Source organism: Pempheris klunzingeri, chromosome 6 (assembly GCF_042242105.1).
Source record: "Pempheris klunzingeri isolate RE-2024b chromosome 6, fPemKlu1.hap1, whole genome shotgun sequence".
Lineage (NCBI taxonomy): Eukaryota > Metazoa > Chordata > Actinopteri > Acropomatiformes > Pempheridae > Pempheris > Pempheris klunzingeri.
In genome coordinates this window covers 5,301,662-5,323,544 of record NC_092017.1, presented here as the reverse complement: position 1 = coordinate 5,323,544, position 21,883 = coordinate 5,301,662, and the positions used below count along the sequence as shown (strand labels likewise).

Genomic DNA, 21,883 nt, shown 5'->3' with positions numbered 1-21,883 from the left:
GGATCTAATACCAATCTGTATTCTTTATTCGGGCCGTCTGTGTTGCTGCCAGACAAAGCCTTTGAAAAGCCAATTCCTGGGAATTAAAGAAAAGAGATTAAAATATCATTAGGTGCTACATAATTGAATGTCAATTTTGAATAAACCTGAATTCAATTCCTGGTCATTAAACTGAATGTGGTCTGCCTTTTTCCAATCATAGTTTTGAGCCCACAGATGAGAGCGAGGTACAAACTTCAAAATCATTAAATTGAGGGGAGTTTGTTTGGCCTTGGTGTGCCAGACTGCTTTGATTCTGCCTCAGAGCAGAGGGATGAGCAGCTGGAGGAGAGATCAAATTGAAACAAAGCTTCGGAAAATTGAAGGAAACATGAGCATAATAATATTTAATAATTAAATTCTCGCAAACAATGGCAACCGAATGAAGTAATCTGCAAAAGTGTGCAACTTCATTTGCATAATTGACACAGTCCCCCCCCCCCGTCTCCCTCCTGTAAATGAATGATGAAGACAATAAAAGATGTTGCTAAAATTGGGAACAATAACAGCAAAATTTCATCAAGGCCCCCATGCTCTGATTAATCTGCGCTTGCAAATCAGTGCATGGGAAAGAGAGGGAGAAAGAACCAGAAAAAAAAAGGGGGGGGTGACATTGGGGGGTGGGGAAGGCAGGTGATTAACAACAGCAGGGAATGCCGCCGTGGACAACGTGCCCTGTTTTGCTCTGCTCGAGGGGCACCATACGAACCCTTTTACACAGCTGCTGCAGGCACTGGCTAGCTGGATCATCCCCTGAAAGCCTGAATGAGTGCAATCATTTGTATTGTCATTAACCCCTGGTGCACTGCCTCCATGCCTCAGCACTTATAAAACCATAATTTCACTCAACAGCCCCAAAAAACGGCTCAGACAGAAGGAGATGTCGATACAGACTTAAAAAAAATAAAAATTCCATGACATGAAAAAGCAGCTGATTTGTTGGGTATGATATAATTTTATGTAGCATTCCTAAATGTTTCTAATCTTTCTTGGCTAATTATTTGCTATCTGAGTACACTGCCATTTTAATTATTCAGTATGAAGGAACAGTATTAAATGAAAACATAATACAATGAGACCTATTTTATATTCAGGATTTCTAATTAACAGTTTCTCTTTATACACATTTTCTATCTCTCTGATCATTTAGATAACAACTTTCATCATCATCTTTTGATGTTTACAAAATACAAAAAACAGGCATCATCTAGATTTATGCTGCATATTTGGCTCCTAATAACATTTGCATTTATTAGTCAATTAACTTGATTAAATTCTATTCCAAGTCTGATTCAACTTTGGGTGCCACAGACAGTTATTGCTTGATGAATTAAATAGCAGCACAGGCAAAATGACGTAACAGTGACCAGAGAAGGGGGGGGGGGGGCTGTGTCGAGTTCCATTATGCTGTAAACAACACAGGGCAACAGATATTACATGTTACAAGCGATACAAGCCATGTAAAGCATGTCTGTCTAAAGCAAGAGGTCTTCCCTCTTGTGCAGGAAGTCTGTCGTTTGTGTTTGACATTACAATTTACATCATCCTCTATGCTCTCCAGTGATTGTGTCTCTGTCCTCAGCAGATTCTAGCACAGGCCCTACTGAGAACATCAGTACAAACACAATGCTTTCACTACAATCCTTCACAATATCGCCCCTGACTCTCTGCTGACAAACAACCACTATCTTGTAAATTCCACGCAATTAGTAGCCTTAACCTACCCTGAGACACTCATTTGATTTTAACCTCCTCTGTCCAATTAACAAAATGTAGGTTGGAAAATAAATGGCAGACGCCTAAGCAAATTAATTATGTGTCCACCAAGCTGTTAGCCCGCGTGCACAGAGCAGGGGCTGGCAATATGAGCTGGGCACACACTGCCATATGGCCTGTGTGAGAGCGGACATCATTTGGGGGTGCAGTGGTACACCCTTTAAATTCTCACAGATATTTATGTCCCGTTCACAATAGATGCATAACATATGCTGTGAAATGCTGCAGAATTAGTCTAATATAAATGTTTTTATGATGATAGCTTCTTTATTTTCATCCATCTGTGAGCCCTTGAGCCATTTTTACTTTCTATTGTAAATTACATTCTACTGTGATGTGGTTTTAATGCCAAAAAATTGTTTTTACATGCTGCTCAAAATAATAGTTTTTGTTTCCGGGACCAGGAAAACTACTTGTCCGCTACAGCAGATATTATTAAAGGGGCATACCACCAGTTTTACACATAAAGATTAGTCTACTTGAGTGCTTGACACTTAACATTTTTAACAAAAGGCCTACATCACAAACTGGAGTTGTGGAGCTTTGAAAGAGGTGGGGAATTAGGAGGCATGCAGGATAAAATGAAAAATGCTATTATATTGCATTATGGGATATGTAGGATCCAGCATTTTCAGAGCTTGACATACACTACAGGCTAAAAGTCAGGATATCTCAGTTATAACCGTTTTTTAAACCTGTCTCTTATGAATGAATTTTATGGAAATGTAACACTAAATGGCTGTATTAGTATTTCATATTTCAACCTAAATCAATCCTTCCCTCAAATCGATATTTTAAAGCCTCTTGACCAGGCGCTTGAACACAATATGAGCACAGCAAGCCTCCACGGGAGTGAATTATTTAACAAATAATGATTAAAAAAAAAAAAGAAGACCATCTTCGGCTACATCAGACACTTTGAGCAGTTTGGCAAAGTTCGGCTAAAGAGCAGGAAGATGGCCTCCAGTCAGCTATGTTCTACTACACAACATGATCAACATGGCCACCTAGAGGTCACATGAAATAACAAACATCTGTTCTCATTTTGAGGGCAACAATAACCTAAATCCTCCTTCATAACAGGATCGTGACATTAGATTATTGGCACAATAATTATAATTAACATAAATTATGATGGTATTATGCCGACAGACATCTAATCCACAGGGATCTGGTAACTGCACACTACGTATGTCTGATAACAGCAGCCAACACAATAATCCTCTTCAGATTTTTAACTGCAGTTGTTGTGTTCCCAGCACCGGTTTTCACACTACATTACAACTATGTAGCATTATACATTTATGGTGCTGGATATTCCTACACATGAAAATTTCACTCAACATGGCACACAGTGTGTGAGTTAATGCTACTGTATAACAGTTGAGCGAGCCAAGGTAAAATCAGTAAATGCAAAAAACCAACTAGGCTCTGTGTGACTGAGGCAGTAAAAGGGGTGTTATAAAATGAAACATACGCAGAGTACGTCTCACTACACGTTGTTCAGAGGCACCTCCACATTCATCATATCATCAGAACTGTGCATGAGGAAAATACAGGCTGAAAAGCGTTGTGTGTGGGTGATCAGGACGCGACTTTTACAAATGAGTTTGAAATGTTAGCTGTAGGTCTGTCTGTAATGAGGCTTCTTTCCTCTGAACATTTGACAGATACTTCCTGTCATATTCAGAACCCAAGAGGGTCCATGTAGCATGAAGGTACAAGGACAAATGGTGGCATTCTAAGCCTCAAGCATGCCTTTGTGTGCTCTGCAAATCTGGCCCAATAAATGCTCACCTTAAAGCTATTTCCAGCTGTTATAGTCACAAGTGATATGCCTGCACTTTACCTGGTGAAGGCAGCATTATCTGATGAAATTCTTTTAATCGCAGCCTCAGAGTTAATAGTTATCGTTCCAAGCTACTTGGCATGAAATTATGATGTTGGTGGGAATGAGGGTGCTCTGTTCTGTGAGAAAAACAGGGGAAAGGTGAGGAGGGGCATCACCCCCCCCCCTACATTAACATCTACACACCATGACCATGTGAACCTCTGAATTTATGTATGCTCATGATGTCATGGGAACAGGAAGCCAGGTTTATGCAGGCTTATGCATTACCACAGAAGAAAAGAAATCACCTGTCTGCTTGAACAAAAGATCCATTTTCTTTACATAGTTATTGTGTCCTTCCTCTTTACCTGCATTGTGTCCACAGCCTCATGATTATAGAATGCCAACAGCAGGCTTGTCTACTAATTTGACTCCTTGGTCTGTGGAACTTTAGACTTTAGAAATTTAGAAATTATGAGGCTACATCTCATATCTTGTTGAAGTGGTTTTCGTGATTTCAGTTCAGTGACTTGCAATATTAAACTGGTAGCCTTGTTCTAATATTTGTAACTGGCGGTACGAGTCATGTTCATAATATTTTGAGTGTTTTCACCATTTCTGAACAATGTGAGAAGACTGTTTGGATCATTTGGAGACTTTGCTGCTATGGAATTTGTATTGTGGTTGAAACTTAAAATGCACTTCATGCATCATTAACTATAAACTATAAATTAATACGCAGTATTTGATTCTTTTGAAATTACAAAACATTTGAAATAGCACCATGACATGCTAACCAGCCTTTTGCTATGATGCACTATATGCTTGTGGTTTGGATATGGGCTAAAGGTGTATGGTGGGCCCTAAAAGTATTCAATTTATTCATAAGGAGCAGGGCTAGCCCATTAAATGGCAAATGTTCTGATAATGTTACACAGATTTTCCAACATCTTGTTACCACTGAACCCCCGACAGATACCTGGTTTGAACCATGACAACATTCACTCACACATACAGTCAAAACCCAAATAGAGTAGTTTAGGTTCAGCTGCACCTTTTAAGACGCAGCTCACATAAGGATTTATGAACAAACGAGTGATGAAATCTCAATGGGATTTTTGCATCATTTCAAACTTTTCATATTTTCTGTGGTGGGGGATGTTTTTGGTGCCTGATGCCTCCATATTTGCACCCTACTGAGGCAGCTGCCAGTAAAAAATGCTAAAATATTCAAATAACTAAACATTAAACACAAAATGAAGTGGCTTTTGTTTTGCTTTTGCATTACTGTTGTAAAACGGGAATACAAATATGACAGTACATGCACGTTGTAAATTTTGGTTACAGTCTGATGTACTTTGTCTCCATCAAGTGGTGTAAAGCGTAAAAAACTCATTGTTCACAGTGCAGAGCGGATCTGGGGACAATTTTCAAATGTCACACACATGAACAGATCTTTTTTCAAGTAGAAAACGTGACCAGTCATGGCAGCAAAATCACAGGTGTAATTAATTACTTTAATGAGGGCTGCATTCCATTCAGGTGAGTCAGTTCCAGGCCCCCCATTACTGGGCATGCTGGCCCACTACTGGGGCCCTTCTATAGAGTGGAGCCATCATTCATGTTATTAATTACACCCATGTATTCAGACAAGTCAAAATGTGTGCTGTGAAAAAAAAGATCAGAGTGGAAAGCAGCTCCTTTTCTCTACCAGTGGCTACAACACAACCTCTCTGTTGATGAAGGAGCACTGTATAAAGAGAATATTTGTGTTTGGATGTAATCGAAAAAGGGAATATTTGCAAAATTATTTCTCATAAAAATTATTAGCAGCTAGATAATTAAAAAGGAAATTGAGATTTTACAACAATATTCAATTTACAATTTCTCTAAAACCTTGCAACTACAACTGGTATTTAGATCATTTCTTTAATGTGCATACAATACCTGGTAATGCTGTAAAATGTGATGAAGCTAATGTGGATTCAATAGTTATTCTGATTATGATTCAAATGTGGAACTTGGACCCATTATTAATGTTTAAACAGTTGTGTGCCTGGTGTATAGAGTCACAGGCTTAGCTACATGTATACTGGGCTTATTCTCAGTCTGGTTCTAATATCTCTCTTACACTAGATCAGCCTTTTGATTGGAGAATAATATCTGAACCTGATGAACTTTTCTTATTGCCTTTTTCACAACACACATTTTCACTTGTTCTAAGTTAGAAAAGCACAGGTGATACTAAAAACTTTAACAACGGCTCTACTCCATTCAATATGCCAGTAAACCATGAAGTCATGTGATGAGTGAACCAGTATGCACAAGAGAAACTGAAGCAGCTAAATTGAATTTAGTCAAGATTCATGTTATTATTTACACCTGAACTTTTGCTATTGTGACATGTCAAAACATCTTCGGTGAAAAACACCTCGTGCTTCCCTGTGCAGGCCAAAGCTTGGATGCCATACAAAGCCGTGCAAAGAGCGGCTGTGTTGCAGCACTTTGTGTATGCATGTACATCTTTTCAGAGTTATAGAAACAGAACGGTCGACAGTGTGAGGGACTCTGCATGTGTTCATGGCAGCCATTAGCACAATGCACTGTAGCAGAGTGTGAATGTCACTTCGGCTCCTGAAACTTGTCTTCATTCCCCCACTGGTGAAGTAGAGAGAATAGGAATGTGTGTATTGCAAAGCGCAAGACACACATCAGGATTTGTTAATTAACATGATTAAAGTCCAATTTGTGGAATGACGTGAGCTATGCGTTTCACGTGTTTACACCCCCAAGCACGTTATTATACCAATAACTCCTATAAATAAATCTAGGTAGATTTTGATTACAATTTGCATGAACGCCTTAATTTGGACAACATACATTTGTAAAAAAGTTAAACAATATGCTGCAGAGTTCCCACACATTTATCATCTCAAAATACCATATCTGACATCTGAGTACACATAGCTGGGTGTTTTTTAATGGTTATGGGAAATAAATGGTTTTGAAATCAAACTATTAACGTGTGTTACATTGTGACTATGGTTACCGTTTTGTTGCCAAATAATTGCCAGGAGATTGTAGCTCATGTTACGGCTGGCCGAGGGGAAACCTGAGCACAGCATCAAAACAACTGCCCTCTTTCCCCAGCCCAAAGATGATCAATACCACAGCAGTCCAAACAGAACTATTCATCAATCAGGATGGAGCAGGCGTCAGAGTGGGCACGCAACAGCCGACAATATTACCTAACTTATACACTGTGACAAAACAAAGCAGAAGAGACCTTACCTGTCTCTTGAAGATGAACAGGAGAAAAAAGGGCCAGAGAGACAGGCCCTCCATCCACCTGGGCTGCCCACTAGTCTGTATTCACGACATTCCCAACAAAGATCGGTTGAGCACTAGGTCCCTGATCATAAAGTAAGCACAGCATGGCCTGGTTGGAGCCGAGAAAGAGAAGGAGTGAAACGGCCCTGTGCAGGTGCCATTTTAAAATAGGTGCCATCACTCTCCAGTCCAATCAGCAGCCACCACCTGCTACTCCACGCACTGAGATGCACAGAGCAGAGTGAACAGCACCACCCTCAGGCAGGGAGATAACAGTTGCAATCAAAGACAGATTATGACCCACGGTCATAATACCCCCCAACCAAGATCAAACATTTCTTCTCCCCAGGAAATGTTTGATAAAACCCTGCACAGGAAAACAACACATCAGAGGGATTACAGCACCAAATCCTTCAGACAAACAAAACGACGAAAGCGATGAAAATACAACAAGCTGCATATAGGTCCAAACACAATAAACACATGAAATACCTCACAGCTCAGGTCTTCTGATTCTTCTAAAAGGAAGAAAAATCATTAAACCGCTGCCTGCTGCAGAACACACACACAAGTCAGAGGCTGGGCACATCTCAGCACTACACTTAGGCTACAACCTGTCTGAGCTGGCAACACATGAGACGCTGTCTAACAATTTGTAGCAGGGAACCCCCCCCCCCACACACAGAGGCTCACTGTCATCTAATGTGGACACGGACTCACACAAACCAGACACCGAGGAAGAGGAGGAGAGAGCAACTGTGTGAACTGTAACACGTAAAGTACTCAGTTTAAGTCTCCACACCAACAGGTCAGATCCACAGGACCACGGTACCACAACACCACATCTAGCCAGAGAATGCCTCACCCCTGTATCTCTCAAAATAGTAATTGGAACCCAGTCCACCTCACTGCCAGTCAGAGAAAAAAAAATCCTGCGAAATGAAGGGCTTAAAGACATCAGTCTCTGGCTTTGCTAACTAATCTGTCAAAAATTCATGCTGTCTAGCAACTGACTCACTCTGAATTACTCCTACAGCAGAGGGGCTTTCACTCTTTGACAGTTCTTTTTTGCTTTAACACGGGGCAGACCATAATGAGGTGACAGGTTCGTGACAATAAAAACACGATTTTCTGCTGGAAAACTTCAGGTGACCTTGGTTTTATGTTCTCAGAAAGTCCTGGTAATTGCAGAGGCACGGGAGGCGAACAAACACTCGTGAGTCTGTGCAAACTCAGCCACAAGGACAGCAGCTTTAGTGAGATACATAACTGCAGCTCATACAAATCAATTCAAGTCCAGTGACTTTACTCCATTTTTTGGGAAAAAGAAAAAAACTTGTATGAACCGGTATTTGATCCAAACTCCTACGCAGAAAGTTGGACGACGTTCCAAACAGGTGCCTACCTATAGTCGTTTTATTCTCCCTTGACATATTGAATAAATATCATACTATTATACTTTTTCCATACTAATCTAGAATAGAAGTGACTGTCAAGTGAAAATCAAGTCCAATTTGTCCATACTGAGTGGCAGCCCTGATGCTAATATTACACAAATTAATTCTTCTGAGAATCAGTAATTATTTAACACTCAGCTCTTCGGGGTTCACAGAGGAAAGAAACCTTTCTGCCAGGAAAACCAGCCTAAGTGGTCCAGTCCGATGAGGCAGACTACAGGCTGAGCCTACAAAGCATTCTCACACACTGTTCATATAGTGCCCTCAAATAAATGACAGAGTAAGAACAACTGGCAACTGTCTTGGCGAGGGTCTTTTTCCAACTTTTCAATGTCCTCCATTTTCCTTGCCTTGTCAAAGGCCTTCATGTTAGCCACAGCTCTACCTTTGCAAGTTAGACGTCAGCAGATTTAAGGGCATGTACAGGTGTTTTCACTTATTGTGCCTGGTTAGAGCTCTTCTCAGAGCTGTGTGGACATGTACTGACCACACACATGTCCATCGCTCTGATGCTGGACAAAGTTTTTTATTCTCTTCATCACTGGAGCCATTTTAACTTGTCACACACAGCTATAAGTACAATAACGTCGTCTTTCACTCCATGGATCAGTTTCAGGGCCCTGCTCCTGTGAATGCTGTCAAAATGAGACACCTTACCAGAACAAAGCCATCAATCTTACTTTTATCTGTGCTTCTCCAGGCATGACAATTCCACACTACACACTTTCACATTTTTTCTACTACAGTCAAAACTTGGGAAATGCTAATCACAGTAGGAAAAGTGGGGCGTTATTAATAACATTAACAATGAACACGCTCTATTCAAGTGTCCCAGTAAGCCGTGAGAGTCAGCTTGTTTAAGATGAAAGTTCCCAATGCCTTTACAGCCTCGACAGGAAGCCGCTGAAATGCTCACATCCTGTTGGATCTGATCCCGTTTTATTTACATATTATCAGACCAGTCGACTCTGTCTCCAATGATCAGTGTTTTAATTACGTTCTTTTGAATGACGGGTTAACCTGCATATAGGTGGTCGACATGACAGCATTTAGGGCAGCAGTTATTTTACATTTAAATCAAGATGCGGTAGAATTCTCTTGTAAGACAAGCAATCATATCAGTTTACCACTGAATATAAACTGAACTCCCTCTCAAACTAAAGAAGTTCAACACGTGAAACAACCCAAAAGTTTTGTGGCTTCATGGTACACAAAGAATTAAATAATATTCATACCGTAGACCAGAAAATCCATATATTTTTAAACATTCTATGTGAACTACCTGTAGTATGAGGCAGCTACACAGGATTCAGCCATCACTCATTTTATTATTCACGCTTCTCCTACAGTGACATGTAAAAATGTCTGTGAGAAAGGCCTATTCCCATTATAGCTCTTCCAGCCTGAGCAGAGGTCTAACTAAGGAGAATAAGTGGAAACACCTGTGTGGGTGCTGCAGAGTCTCTAAGAGCAGCTCCTGGAAATGCGCGGCTTAGTGCAGCCTCCTCGCATAATTCTGTTTAATTGAAGGATGTGTTTAATCTTTCTCCAGGAATGTGACCTTTAAAGCATTAGCGCATTCGAAACAGAGCAGCAAAGGAAGGCCTCTTTTACGAAGCTCTCAATTACGTCGCATCGAATGCAAGCTGTTCATTCAAATCGGTCAGCAGAGGTCAGCACCACAACTTCTGAATCCGAGACTTATGTTGGCCGTACACCGAACGACTTTTCAAGCTATTTCACTGTCACAGAAAAGTCCAATGTCAGAATAATATGTCAGAGTTGGGGCACGCTCCCATCGTCTCGATCGTTAAGTGTAAGGTGGTCATAAAACTCATAGAAATAGTGCCTCTCTGAGACGTGTCCTCCTATTTGTACTACAATGGAAAAACAGTAGACAGGAATTGCTGCAGCCCTCGAAATCCCCAGTGAGTGTGCTATAATGTTAAGCTTTAGAGCGAGCTAGCTAATCACTGGCCATAGGAATGCACTGTAGCAGGATGTTACTTGCAAACTAACATTAGTTTCTTTTGGCTATTAGCCTACGAACTATCTGTATGTTTCAGCTGAAGATTTCTAGCTTGATCGATATAAATCTGGCTGCAGCGCTTCTCTCTCCACTGCTGGGTCTTTAGCCTCACATCAGTAGTGCAGCTTTGTAGCCTGACAAATCAGGACTACTCTGAGCTACAGTCGTTGTACCTATGCTGTAATATTACCATGTCTTTGTCTAAAAAGTAGCACCCAATCCGCCGTGTTTCACAGATCATTTGAGTGACCTGGTGCAGTTCAGGTGATCCTTGGACTCCCCGACACCCCCTACTCACCCATCAGAGGAGGAGGCTCTTGCTGGACAGGTGTGTGCGTCTGTCAATCGAGGAGCTGAAGACACCACATCAGCCGGCATCGTCATGGCAACCAGAGATCTCCATCACCAGCTGAATCATCAGTGAACCAGGTAGCCTTCAGCTCAATTGAGAACATGATCCGGACAGTTTATGTAAAAGTTAAACACAATTTATATTTCCATTTCATTGAATAGAGTGCTTTATTTTCAAGGAGAGCTTTTGTCATGTTTAAGCTAGTAGTAAGGCTCCTGTGATAATAGAGAAATCATGTTCTCTCACAAAGGTTTGATGGGATCTCACTGTTTAAACAGGAGATGTGAAAAACCTGGGAAATAATGAGAAATCACAAAAGGAATCTAGTTGTAGCCTTGTAAGTAGTGACCGTGCAAGATCCCCAGTCTATACAGAATCTGTCTGTGGCTAAAAACTCTGTGACAGACTTTAGTCTTTTCAAAGTCGCCTAGTGTATGGAAGACATAAAGGGGTTTAAATTACTCTCACATTTGAATACTAAAATAAGTAGTGAAAATTGGTGTGTTTGTCACTGTTCAGCAATATTACAAATGATCTATTGTGTTTTCACACCAATGATGTGCTGTATGGTAACAGTGCTGGGGTCACATCAGAAAAACTAGTTCTGCCCAAACATGGTAAGGAAGTTATTCAATCAAACGCAGGTCAGGTGGAGGTCTATGTAAGCCACGTGTGTCACTTATGGTGTAAACACAGTACTGAGATGGCTGAATATGTCAAAGACTACTGCACAGGCTTCATGGTTTACCTGTTGTCCTTGCTGAACCTGCTGCTGAGAGGCTGGAGTTGAGCGCATTGTCAGGAGGAAGTTGGTTAAGTAAAAAATAAAGTGTTTCTGTGACTATTTTTGACATGGCGCTCCTGATGAACGTGCTAAACGTCGCTCTTATCCAGTGACACAACGGCTGTGTGCTAGCTTACTGTTAGCGTTAGCATTGTTGGCTAGCCGAAATGTGCTAGCATACCTGTTTTAGCTGGTTAGTGCACAGGGGGACCCCATAAGACCTCCAGGGCAACTGGTGGAAGTTAAATTATTCTTATGCAGCCGGTTCTTTGGTTTTGTACTGTAGCTTAGACCACATGACGTAGAAAAGTGCGCAGGGATCAGCGATTCCTACTGAGACCGCCATTTTGTAGTCACGTGCTCACTAACGTCGCAGAGCATGCAAAAGGTATTTTTTAGTGGATGGATTAGTGGCCTCGTTTAGATTATTTCTGTTGTAATATTCATTTATATACATATGTAATAACCAATTACTTTTTTGAAAGTGTTCATCAGCCTAAATCACTGTTACAAAAATGTGTTCCAACCAGACTGTCCAGCTCTTCCATGTGGTGTTAGTGCTGTAAAAGGCCCAGGATCAGTCCAGTCAGTGAGGGATAAACCAGCTCGAGGCACCAGAGTTACTGGTGAGGTAAGCTAATGAAGCAGTGCCAGTCTTAATCCGCACATTTGTAACAATACAAGCATATTAGGTGACAGAAAGTGGGGGGTTGGGAGTAAGAAAAACACAACATGGTGTGAAAAACAAGCCGAGTCAACACATTTATTCATTGCATTTATTAGAATAAAAATTACTTTCTTGACACGAGAGAAATGGAAGCCAGCTAAACCTCCGAGGGAGATTCAGTGGTAGGGTTATGGTCCAACAGACACTCCAAACTAGATGCAAATAAACTTTTGATGTCAAGGATAAGATCTTTCCACGTAACTGCGGAGGGACTTCTTTTGTCACATAGTCTACTGCATTTCACGTGCCTAGTAACTCTCCCATCACAATGACAGCGGTGAGAAATAGGAGCACAGCCGATAACTTCTAACTTTGTATTCAAATTTGACAATCATATGAAAGATTTCCCAACACCATCTGGGACTGGGAAATAAAAAAAAAAAAAAAAACAGCACCATGTCACAACCAGCTTCCACAAAGCACTCCAGCACAGGTTTATTGGAAAATGAAGAGTTACAGCAGAAAGGTTTAGTAAAAGCGATCCAGTGCTTACCTATGTGCTGCGTATCTGATGTTAAACCCCTACACAAATATTAAGTTAAAAAATACTGAATTAATCTATACAGTACTGAATAACGGGTTCTATACATCCACTGAGGGATAAAAGGATAAAAATGTCACTTCACACCATCGGGGGATTCATCAGAACAATTCATTTTGGCTTGATGATTGTCTCCCTTAGAACAGGTTAGAGGTCAACACATGGTCTGGTATCTTTCTACTAACTGTTTTATTATTAGAATTTTACCAATTTCTAGTTTGTGCACAATTTTGCAGTTAAATCTTGTTCCTTCAGTTTGACCACAGGGCCGCTCCTCCTCCCTGAAGTCTTCAGACGCTGCATCCCATTAAATCTTACTCCAGTTTTTCAAGATTTCCCCCGCTGCATCGAGAGTGCTATCTTGCTGTTAGGAGAAAGACAAATGTGTATTTGACAAGAGAACAGAGGAAAGTGTGCCTCAGCCACAAGATCACTGTGGATGTGCTGTGGTTGGTCTCCAACAGACAGATCTGTATTTACCTTAATGAAGCAAAAGCGGATGTATTTCTCAAAGTGCTTCTTGGACTCATCTCCAACAAACGCGGTGACTGGAATAGCTGCCAGTTTCTATATAAAACATTATTATTATTAGGAACAGCAGTAAATAATAAGAACAATCGCTGTGGACGTGTTCAGCCATGGTAGAATTAAGACACGCTGCACGTTTCACGGAGCAAAATCAAATGAAATGAATTCATTTACCTTTTCTTTTATCATCCACTTCACAAACTTATAGTCATAGGCTTCTTCATCAACCATGTGCGACAGGTCCACATCTACCATGAACACAGAGCACAGCTGAATATTCAGTAACACGGTTGGGGTCCAGCATGAAAAACTAAAACACAGTTGGAAGCTGTATGAGTCCTCACTACTTGTGAGTGACCTCAGTATTAGTGTGCTGGTGATGTCAGTGTAAATGTTGAGTAACTCACTGAGAGATGTGACGTCCACGAGCATGAAGTAGCCTCCCTCTGGGATGATGGGGGTCATGCCAGCCTCCTGCACGATGGCCGCCATGCGGTCCCTCTTGCCCTCAAGTTCCTCTGCCAGTGAGGAGAAGTAGCACTCGGGCTGACCCATCAGCTCGAGGTTTCGCAGCATACCTTGTGCCACGGCCTCCTGAAGAGAGACAGGCAGCTTGAAGTTTCCAATTCAGAGTGACATTATTCTTTGCTCTCTTTTATAGATTTACAGTTCCATGTGTGAGGGCGGCGCAAACTTGCCTGTAAAGGTGTTGGGCAGGTGTACAGAGTGTTCTGCATGACGGTCTGAAGATGCTTTATCAAGTGCTCAGGTCCTATAGACCACCCGAGCTAGGAGACACAAACTTCAACTACACGCTGTGCAAAAACTGATTATTGATCATTAGAAATTGCGTTGTAAATCCACAGATTTCTTACCTTCCACCCAGTGACACTAAATGTTTTCCCAGCACTGCTGATGGTGATTGTTCTATCCCACATTCCCGGCAGAGAGGCTACAGAGAGGGAAAACAAAGTCAAAACCTCAGGAAATCGACATATACTTGAGAAAAAGGTTTGCTGCATATCTAGCTGTGTGCGAGGAATGGAGGCGCTTTATATCATGTTGGCGACACTGATTGGTTCTTTGTCAAAGAACTTCAGTGAGCTACAAGCGTACCAATTTTGATATGTTGGTGTCCCCTGTAGACGAGCCACTCATAAACCTCGTCACTGAAGCACAGAGTGTCATGTTTAATGCAGAGGTCAGCAATCATCTGCAGCTCGGCTCTGGTAAAAACCTGCAGGAAGAGGACGGGAACTAGTGAAAGCACTTGATTTGAGTGTTTACAGCACTCAGACATGGTGAGTGATGAAGTAATTACCTTCCCAATGGGGTTGTTGGGGGTGTTGATGATGATGGCCTTTGTCTTCGCATTGAATTTACTGGAAAGCTCGTCTGGGTCAAGAAACCAGTCGGCACTTGTGATCGTCTTCTTTCCAGACTTCTAATATGATGCAGAAGATATTTTGTGTCATAGATCTCAATTTTTACTGAAGACGCAGTGGAAATACTGTACGCAAGGAGCATGAATGACAATCAGCAGGAGCTCTGGGTTTCACTCACAAGGCGTAATGGTATGAGCACAGGCGTGGCCCCTGCCATTCGCACCATGGGTACATAGCAGTCAAAGAAAGGTTCTATTATGATGACCTGCAGAACAAAACCTTCCACAATAAATAAGCTGTAAATACTGGCAGCATGTTTATGACTGTATACGTGGATGTGTAGAAACATAAGGACTGTATGGCCCAGTGAGAGAGAAAGATGCCCTAACCTCATCTCCCTCTTCCACCAGTCCTTGCATGGTGCTGAATAAGGAACCGTAACCTCCCACTGTGACCAGGATTTCTTTGAAGGGGTCGATCTGGCGCCCACAGACCTTCCCGTAAACCTGAGAAAGGGCCTTCACTAGAGACGGATGACCCTGGGAAATCAACACAGGGCACACGTTAGAAAAATGACCTACACTAAACAGAGCAATGGCACTCATTTCAGTAAATTATTTACTGTGACAAGACAAAGACTGGTAACACACACTGTACAGCACTCCATTTATTCTACATCACAGCTCACCACTTGTCATGCTAGGTTCATTGTAGTTGGCTCGTATCCAGGCCTGGAATGTCATCATTTTAGGGGCAAAGGTCACTTAGACTTTGGCGCTGTCAGTTTTTGAGGCCAAATATCAACAGCAGCAAGGCCATCAAACAAAACACTGATTTTAAGTCCACTGAGATAATGAATTGGACCTAAGGATTAAGGATGATTTCATTCTTGATACATAGTATAACTATCATTGAAATAAATCAATAAAAAATAATACATACTCTGTCTTTGACAAAATAATTCATTGGAATTGACAAATCGCCAACATTTGTACAAACTCCTGGGTCAAAAGGTCACATATGCTAATCAGGGTGGCTGGACTCAGCGGAGGGTGGGGATCAGGAGTCATGGGGAGTTGCAGTGCGTTTAGGGGGCTTAGCCCAGACCTCTGCGGAGGGGAGCGAGGGAATTGGGAACATAAAAAAAAATGTTAAATGTTAAAAACAGTAGTAGTTGCTACTAATTAGCATTAATACTGAGAAGAAACAGAATACTTCACAACTGGTGTCATTTAACATCCATTGACAAGTTGGAAAAACTGTTGAATGCATCTATGTTAATGTTAGTTTACTGGAATATTAAAATGTTTTCTTTCACTGACACAGTTTACCTATTCATCGTCTGCTACTGTCTGTCTGTCTGTCTGTCTGTCCATTACCTTCCTTTGCTTTTTGAAAAACCCACAAAGACTGAGTAGTGGTTTTTCCACCTGCACCTGTTTGCTCTGCCTCTACTCTTCCTGTTGTAATCCAACTCAGCGCTCACCATCGGCCCCATTAGAAGGGGGTGTGCATCATGTGTGTATTACAATGAGCGGTTGAGTGAGCGAGTGAGAGAGGGAGGGAGAGAGAGAGCAAACGAGCGAGCAGGAGAGAGTGACGGTGATTTACAAATGGATTTGTAAAAACTGTTGAATTAACAGGTGAAAGAACACATTTAGGTTTTGTTGTAATGGAGCATGAGCAGGTCGCACTGCAGCGTATCAGTCTTACAAAGCCTCTGGTGTACTGGTTCAACTTGTCCACTGATGCGGCCGTTGCGAGCGCCTCCTTGACGTAAGAAGGTGGAGGGATGTCTGGATAGCCTTGGCCCAGGTTTACAATGGATGGGTCTGCTGCCACGGAAGTAAACGCCACCCTGGATTGGAAATGAAATAAACCGTGACTGGACAGACCAGAGATCCCAAAATGTTCCCGACCAAAGGGGGAAATTGGTAGTAAAGCAGCCACAGAACATTTTAAGGCATTGCTCCGATATCAAATTAAATGTGCTGGAGTCTTGTAATAACCTTTTATGGCAGCAGAGGCCGCTGTTGCTGCTTCTCACTAAAGGTAACCAAGTCTTGCTGTGAACTAAACTTCAGCTTCTCACTTCCTACTTTAACTGCCAGTTCTACAAGCACAGTCCACAATATGTGATTTCCTTGCATGTTGTCAAATCACAATGAATTAGCATAAAGAACACAGGGCCCGTTTATTTAACACCCTACATGTCAGGCTTGCTTTGCTCGTCTTATGTAGAACAGCATGGTGTGACATGGGAACCAGACCAGCGATGTGTGAACTGAACTCCTCTCCAAACAGGTAAATGTTTTATTCTTTCACTTACCACACATTCTTGTCCAGCCCTTCGATTCTTTTGGAATGCGTGTGCCGTGACATTATATGCTGCAACACAAAACCAAGACAATCTGCACCTTTTGTAACAGCTCCTTACTTGCATGCTGGTCCAACTGATGGTGAAATAGTCAGCCGCTCACAGACAGACTGTGCTGGACATTAACATAGCTGGACTTCGGTCAGTGGTTTTGAAACTGTGGCTTTGTCAGTGATTTGAATGTTAAATCCACCACTATGGATCACTGAGCCTTCAAAGTCAGAGCAGTTTACCTCGTATGCATAGCACCACCCCAGCCAGGCACCAACTACTTGTTCAACATTTTATTTGTCAGCCCTACCAACTAGTTCACCAGCAGCCGCACATTTCACAGCTAATTTCAAAGCAGTTTGAAGTGGACTTACCTGTGAAGTACAAAACCTTCTTCTACAGTATACGTCAGCTGAATGGCATGCAAACTTTGAGCGATTCAGGACTTGTCGGGCTATGCTCATGCTGCAAAAAAAGAGAGGGAAAAGAAGAAAAAAAAAAGAGTCAAAATGACATTTCTTCACCATGCTGTCCTGTGATGACTCAGCTTTTCCTGCTTTTCCATTTTACATCAATGCAAGTTGAGTGTTTGGGTTTAGTGCAGTTTTTCCCCAAAAAAATCTGCAATGAAAACAATTGTAAACTCTAGTAACATACTGTATGTACATGTATAACATTAAAAAGAGGAAACATAGAGCTACAGACATTACTGCCACATACATGTAGAAGATAAAAAGGGAGAAAAAATACATAGAGATCTTCATTCAAGTAATTTCAATATGGGATTGTAATAATCTCTGCTCTTCTCTTTTTTGCAGTTTGACTGGAATATGGTTGAATATCATAAAGCTAGCAGTAAAGTTTTGTACTGCTGATCTACAGGAAGGGGGGGGGGTCACTTTGGGCTGTGGGATATTTTTAACCACTATTTTCATTTTATTTAATCCTGCAAAACTCAAACAGTAGATGGCGCCAGTGTGCTGCATCATGTCAGTGCGTCTCTGGCTCCTGACAGCCTCAGCTAAACATTAGGCAGCCTTCAGTAATTACAATAACATTGTGTACATCTGATTAAAAACCCTGGAGAACACTGTCTGGTAGCTTTTCCACCACGTTAGCAGAGTTTTGTTGCTCCACTGAAGCCCAGGAAATACATGTGTTGTTGCTAAACCATGTGCTACCGTTAACTGTATACCCCACCGTTAGCTAAGGCTAGCACCTTCTAGCTTTAGCCAACGGTGGCACCATTTAGCTGAGTACGGCTGCTAAACGGACCGGCTGCCCCGTTAGCCTCGTGCTGCCATGAACCACAGTGATGGCAGTCCGACAACACGTACCATGCAGTGATAGAAGTTTAGCCACCTGCAGGCCAGCAATCACAACTTACTTGTTGTTACGCTGTGCAGCGCAGACGGAGCTCAGCGGTCAGCGGGAGGAGACGTCCGCAGCTGGACTCAGCTGAGGCGTTTACTGACGTCGGAACTTTATATGTTTACATGTAGTTTACGGACAGTGGCCGTGAACTAACAATGGACCGGCGGAGCAAACATGGCTTCAGCTTTTAGTAATATCCCTGACGTGTTTTTCCGAATAGTATTTGGTATTAGCTCTATTGTTAAGTATTTTTGGTTCTAATGGGTTTAAACATATATCTGCTACATATTATATTTTCTCAATTTTCTCCTTTCACCGTTCACTACATTACAATAGCTGGCGAGTGTTTAGTGGTTTAAAGCTGTTTGAATTACAACATCAATATAGAGATTTTTTTTTTCAAGAGAACTCAGTGGCCACAAAAGGACTTTCTACGTGATAATCCTGAAGGCAGCATTGCCCCGTACTGGATAGAGTCTGCGATGTCGGCTTCACGGACCTCCGAGAAGGCTCCGTGCTTTTACACACCGCTAATAAGATAAGTCATCCTGCTCATTACCTACTCAGTTTTTTGGGATTTAGTCGAGCCAACTCAGTTTCACGTCTTCTTGTGGTAATTACTATTGGCTCACTGATCCAGTTAGAATGCCAAACCCAACCAAACAGTCCCACCTCCTACATCCAACCAAGCAGCCCTGAATGCATTGTTGACAGCGCCAAAGGATGGCAGCAGGTTAAAGTGGGACACAGCCTGCACAAAACAGTTTTTCTTTCTGTCACACAGCTACCATGCTAGTATTTTGAAAATGAAACTACAGCATGTTTAACGGAGCGTGTGTTGTGGTTGTATTTGGAGAAAAGGTCATTTTGCATTTCTGCATCTATGAAATGAATGTGATTCTGCACAGGCACATTTTTGCATCTTTTGCCTGTTAATTTATTATTGCTATGAACAAAATAGCTGACCACAGTAGGCTATGGACACGTGTTTTCTCAGGACTTGCCCATGCACCTCCATTGTACAGTTATTTGGAGGATCTTAAGAATACAACAAAAGTGTTTGGCCTGTTTGACAACTGAGGTATTTCTGCTGAAGGTTTACAGCATTATGAGCACAGCGCTCATATTCCTCATATTCATATTCCTTCCTCACTTGTCTCTCATGAAGGTTTCCAGCTGTTCCCTCTGTAATGGATGGACCAGCGACTTTCATGAAAATGCCAATCAAGCTTTCAGCAGCAGCACTGCACATTAACCTCAGGTCACTAATCACGGCCCCTTGATAGTTGCTGTCTGTCGCTGCACTCAGATCAGCGTGTGACAAAGACAGCAGACTTGTTTTCGGCACCTTGCAAACATTGTAAAAAGTAGAAAGTGATTGCAATGCAAAGAATATGAATATGATGTCTTTTATTTTGTTTTTTCAGAGAAGCTTAGGATGTATTTCACACACGAATCCACTATTATTCTGAAACAAAGTTTGTACCTATAAAAAAAATCTATCTATATAAAAAGTTTCTTTTTGATTAACTTTCTTTTTTTGTGGTTTACCCAATTTAATTAATGAAAGTGTCATTCTTTTTGTTACCACATGTCAGTTGAGAGTCGTTATTCTGCACAAAGCAAACATTAGGGACTGTATACAAATTATTAGGGGGAGGGTGGGTGAAAAAAGGGGCAGACTATATAATTTTTCTTTTGGTAGAATAATAATAATAATGGCTTTTGCAGAGCATGGGGCTGGTCTTTTACTTTTCAATCTAAATTAAGACTTTATTTCAGCTACACAGTTACTTACAGTTACAGTTGCAATAGTATCAAAAACAAAACTTTAACACGTGCCACATGGCTCATAAAGGTGTTCTGTGCCATGTGCAGAGGACAACAACTCCCTCTCTGTATCAGAAGCACAGGGGCGCCGTCAAGGGGCCTGAAAAATGCTTGGCCCCCCCAATGGCCCCCCCAGTTCTGATAGGTCAAGTCATTTTCAACGGCAGCTGTTGAGACAACCAGACTACCAACAGGTAAGTCAGTCAAACAGTACTTACTTTTAGAACAAATAGTGTGTGTTTGGTAAACTGTGTCTGTGCTGAACCTCATGCTGGCTGCTCTCCATTACTGAGCATCCCATTAGCTTGTGTGAAGGGCTGCTAGTGTCGGATCACCAGTACCTGTGCCGTGATGCTACGGCAATTTGCAGACAATGAAGAGAAAAGTCTACGGACATCTCTTCCATATGTGTGATGATGGAGGCCAGGATAACACCGCCGAGCAAACCCATGAACAGATAGGGACAGAGACAGAGCAGGGCAGTGCAGAGGAGCAGGGTCAGGCAGCGACAGGTCCAGAGAACAGGGAAGAAGTAAGGCAGCAGGTCAGGCAGGACACAGCTGTTCATCCTACTGCTGGACCAACAGGTGATCTGAGAACAGGGACCCTCATGAGGAAATGAATGGCAAGAGAGTAGCTTCACCAGGATAAACGTGTGGTAACAAGGTGTCAACACTGAGTTATGAATCCTGGTGCAACAACAGAAAGCTTCTTGTTCATGTTTACTGGTAGATGAGTTTGAACAGTCAGAACAGAACTGACTGTGGGTCCATAATGCAACTGTAATCTGATTACTATGAACAGCTACTCATGTTATTACTGTTGGTTTTGCTGCTGCTATTTTAAATTCAGAGTAACTTATTGTCCTCATGTTTCATCACAGATATTTCCCAGTCAACATCAGAGGGCCCAAACAGCAGCATCTCAAGTTTTTCCCTCGTACTCTTCAAGTGGGCAGAAGACGAGGCTTCAAGAAAGACTGGTACAGTGCGCACACATGGCTGGAATACTCTCAGAGCTATGGTCAAATGTCTATTGCTTTTGTGGACATAGTCTGTTACATGTTTACAACAGAATAAAGCTGTACTGAAAACAATCAAAGGCCTCTGTGTGGTGCTTTTAAACTTGAGTAGACTTGTTCCCTGTTACTGTTTAGTTCATTACATGAATGTACTCCCTAATAGTAAAGCTGAATATACAACTACCCTATTAGAACAATGAATGTCCTAACTCATAAATAAACCAACACTTAATAAAACAGGCTCGTACTGTATTAGTCCATGTACATCTAAGTAACATTAACTGTAAAATTAGAAAGTATATGAGTACGTGATTCCTTAACTCTCATATTGACATTGATTTTGACTAGCCTCAATACTTACAACAGCTTTTCTTCTTGGAATTCCGTTGTTTTTGGTTTTGGTGTGCCACCCCAGGATTTTCACTGGCCCCATCTGGCCCCCCCCTGTGAAGAATTTCTGGGGGCGCCCCTGGCTGAGTGTGTCGCCAGCTGTAAGTTTCTGAACGTCCAC

General features: G+C 41.8%; 1 protein-coding gene across 1 annotated transcript; it reads right to left on the bottom strand.

Moving 5' to 3' along the window:
* Positions 1 to 12,368: 12,368 nt before the first annotated feature.
* Positions 12,369 to 17,611, bottom strand: LOC139202498 (kynurenine--oxoglutarate transaminase 3-like). The gene is made up of 13 exons (XM_070832002.1): positions 17,522 to 17,611; positions 17,109 to 17,167; positions 16,493 to 16,637; positions 15,169 to 15,318; positions 14,958 to 15,044; positions 14,716 to 14,838; positions 14,511 to 14,631; positions 14,270 to 14,346; positions 14,093 to 14,182; positions 13,802 to 13,988; positions 13,569 to 13,642; positions 13,347 to 13,433; positions 12,369 to 13,230 (listed from the first exon to the last, which is right to left on the bottom strand). Exons 1-13 carry the CDS (start codon positions 17,609 to 17,611, stop codon positions 13,174 to 13,176), a joined length of 1,347 nt encoding a protein of 448 aa, XP_070688103.1. The 3' UTR covers positions 12,369 to 13,173.
* Positions 17,612 to 21,883: the final 4,272 nt, after the last annotated feature.

What these genes read in the sequence shown, in the direction of transcription:
- LOC139202498 (XM_070832002.1), bottom strand. Translation starts at nt 17,611, where the DNA reads ATGAGCATAGCCCGACAAGTCCTGAATCGCTCAAAGTTTGCATGCCAT. An exon ending in TGGTGGAAGAGGGAGATGAG is followed by an intron (nt 15,045 to 15,168) that starts GTTAGGGCATCT and finishes TTTGTTCTGCAG; the next exon opens with GTCATCATAATAGAACCTTT. An exon ending in TTAGTGTCACTGGGTGGAAG is followed by an intron (nt 14,183 to 14,269) that starts GTAAGAAATCTG and finishes TGTGTCTCCTAG; the next exon opens with CTCGGGTGGTCTATAGGACC.